General features: G+C 27.6%; 1 protein-coding gene across 1 annotated transcript; it reads left to right on the top strand.

Moving 5' to 3' along the window:
* The first annotated feature begins 204 nt into the window (after nt 1-204).
* LOC130676202 (uncharacterized) lies at nt 205-2,616 on the top strand. Its single transcript, XM_057482268.1, has 3 exons — nt 205-360; nt 2,078-2,329; nt 2,505-2,616. The coding sequence occupies exons 1-3, from the start codon at nt 265-267 to the stop codon at nt 2,589-2,591; spliced, it is 435 nt and encodes a 144-aa protein (XP_057338251.1). The 5' UTR covers nt 205-264; the 3' UTR covers nt 2,592-2,616.

Below are 2,616 nucleotides of genomic sequence, written 5' to 3'. Positions count from 1 at the left end.
ACCTACAAAAAAGTTTCTATGATATTTTGTAATAAGACTGATAGCTTCGACGGAAAAGTGAAAAGATCTCAAAATTTAATAGTTACAGTATGATTTTTGTATTTAATGGAGGGGGGACGAGAACTGTATGTAAGCTGGAGGCTGGAGGTAACTAAAGGGAACGTTCTTAGTAGCTTCAGTAGTCTGCAGTTATACTTATCAGTTACTTTGGTATACACGTGTAGCGTTCAGTAACTTCAGCCTTAATTTCAATTAAATGTAAATATGAAGAGAGGTCCATACAAATTGTATTTAGATCGTGATGGTGACGGTGCTATGCCTGATTCAACATTTTATCGAAAATTAAGGAAAAATAATGCTGTAAGTATGAACCTATTTGAAACATTTAATATGGAAACACACACACACACATATTAGGGTGCTTCAAAAATAATTTTAATTGTTTTTTTCGCTCTTACCGCAAGAAACGTTACCCGCATGGAAAAGCTATATATTGTTAAAAATATATCCGGTGAATATGTGATAAATATATGGCGGCAAAAATATACATATTTATGAATATATGTTTTTCACATACATTGGATTATATATTTTTAATAATATATTTATTTTTATATAATGTTTTATATTTCTCTATATATGTTATCTCATATAATGCTCAATATATATTTGTCATATATGGATGGTATATATGTAATTATATTAAGTATAATATAATATAATATAATATAATATAAGCTAATTCCCTAAGCTTTTCAAAACCCTACGATAAGTAAAATTATCGCTAATTGAAGCCAGCAAAAAAAAAAAATTTAATTAGTAATTTTGATATACAAAATGAAACTTTTCAGATAGCTTCAATTGGCATTTTAATTATGATAATTATGACTTATCATATAGTTTTGGGAACTTAGAGGAATCAGCTTCAAAGATCTATGCATATATTTGGATAACATTCAGTAGTTTTTGAGTAATTAAACTTTTAATGAAACAATAAATTTTTACACGTTAATCAGATGAGAAATTATAATTAAAATAGCGACCTAACTATTGAAGTTTTTTGAGGTAAGAGCAATAAAAAAAAATAAAAAATTTTTTTTTGAAGCACCCTAATATATATATATATATATATATATATATATATATATATATATATATATATATATATATATACATTACACCGTAGGACAATTCCAATTTATTGAATGCATACTGTAAACGATAATTTTATCATTTTCAATTAATTATGATCTTACTAAGAAATAAAATTATTAATATGAACTTTCATAAAAAAAAAAATATTTTGCGTACATAGTAAAGGTACCTTTGTAGTCATTGTAGAGTAGGTTTTTCATACTTGGAAAATTAAAATAAAAAAATTTGTAAAATACGCAATGACACAATTAATTTTTCGAATGTGCTAAAAGATTTCTTGATTAGACTATTAAAATGAGAGATTTTAAAAAGATTAGTAGCTCAAGTAACATATACGGTATTAACCCAGATAGCAAAATGACGTCTTGATGAGTTCTGAATGAGTTCCTATTTATGATTTGGACGTCTTAAAAACACGTTAAAGAAGTCTTTAAGAAGTTCTCAAGATGTCGAATGCGCCACCTAGCGAACTCAGTAAGACATCTTTAAAAGTTCTCAAAGAGTTCTCAAAGAGTTCTTTTTTCTGACTCCGCAAATAAGACTTCAGAATGAACTTACCATGACGTCTTAAGGAGTTCCTAATTTTGACTTCATTTTGACTTTAAAAAAGTTAAAAAAAGAATACATTTAGACGTCACAAAACTGACGTCTTATTTATGAAGTCTTCAAGAACTCTTAATTTAGAGTTCTTAAAAATGACACCTCTAAAAAGTCATTATAAGACTTCTTGAAGACTCCTTCAAAAATACGTCGTAAAGCAGTCATTCTGACTTTAATGCTGTCTGGGAAGGGTCTAAAAATTGCGTAGTGGCCACGAATGGTAGTTCTACTCTATACTGCGTGCATCTGCGGTAGTGATTAAAAACTTTTAGTCTTTTTATTTTTAATTAACACCTCTTATTGTTTTATGTGTGATATATAGATTATAAACGAAGCTAATCAAGTTCAAAATCAAAATGACGATGAAAATGACGATCAAAATTCAAATGTAAATTATCCGTTACATTATGTGGAAAATGTAGATGATAGCAATTTATCGATTATTGAGACTGCCGATGGAGACGTCATTTTTTCAAATAATCAGGCATCTGTACTTATCGTGAATATTGAACAAAATTCATGGCTTCGAGAAGAGTATGATGAACAAACTCAGGATCGAGAAATTTGGTTTGATGTAAGTATAATTAACATTAACTGAATAAAATAAAATAAAAACGACAAATTCTTTGATATCCCATAGATTCTTCAGTAACATCCATACAAAAGACAAATTTCAAAAATCCTTAAATTCCCAGCGTGTAAAAAAAAAAGTTAATTTCATATATTTAAGAAAAAATTTTTGTTTGTAGGCCGAAGATTCACCGCAGATAGAAGATTTTGATAGAAATAATGATGATGAGATTAATCAAGTATGTATTATATCATATGATAAATAATTGAATCAAATTTTGTAGCTTGAGA

Source organism: Microplitis mediator, chromosome 10 (assembly GCF_029852145.1).
Source record: "Microplitis mediator isolate UGA2020A chromosome 10, iyMicMedi2.1, whole genome shotgun sequence".
Classification (NCBI taxonomy): Eukaryota; Metazoa; Arthropoda; class Insecta; order Hymenoptera; family Braconidae; genus Microplitis; species Microplitis mediator.
The sequence above is the reverse complement of the archived record's forward strand: the minus strand, read 5'-3'. Positions and strand labels throughout refer to the sequence as shown.

Bases quoted from the DNA above. Each gene is read 5' to 3' on its own strand.
- LOC130676202 (XM_057482268.1), top strand. From the start codon at position 265: ATGAAGAGAGGTCCATACAAATTGTATTTAGATCGTGATGGTGACGGT. The intron at 361-2,077 runs GTAAGTATGAAC...TGTGATATATAG, and splicing joins AATTAAGGAAAAATAATGCT to ATTATAAACGAAGCTAATCA. The intron at 2,330-2,504 runs GTAAGTATAATT...TTTTGTTTGTAG, and splicing joins ATCGAGAAATTTGGTTTGAT to GCCGAAGATTCACCGCAGAT.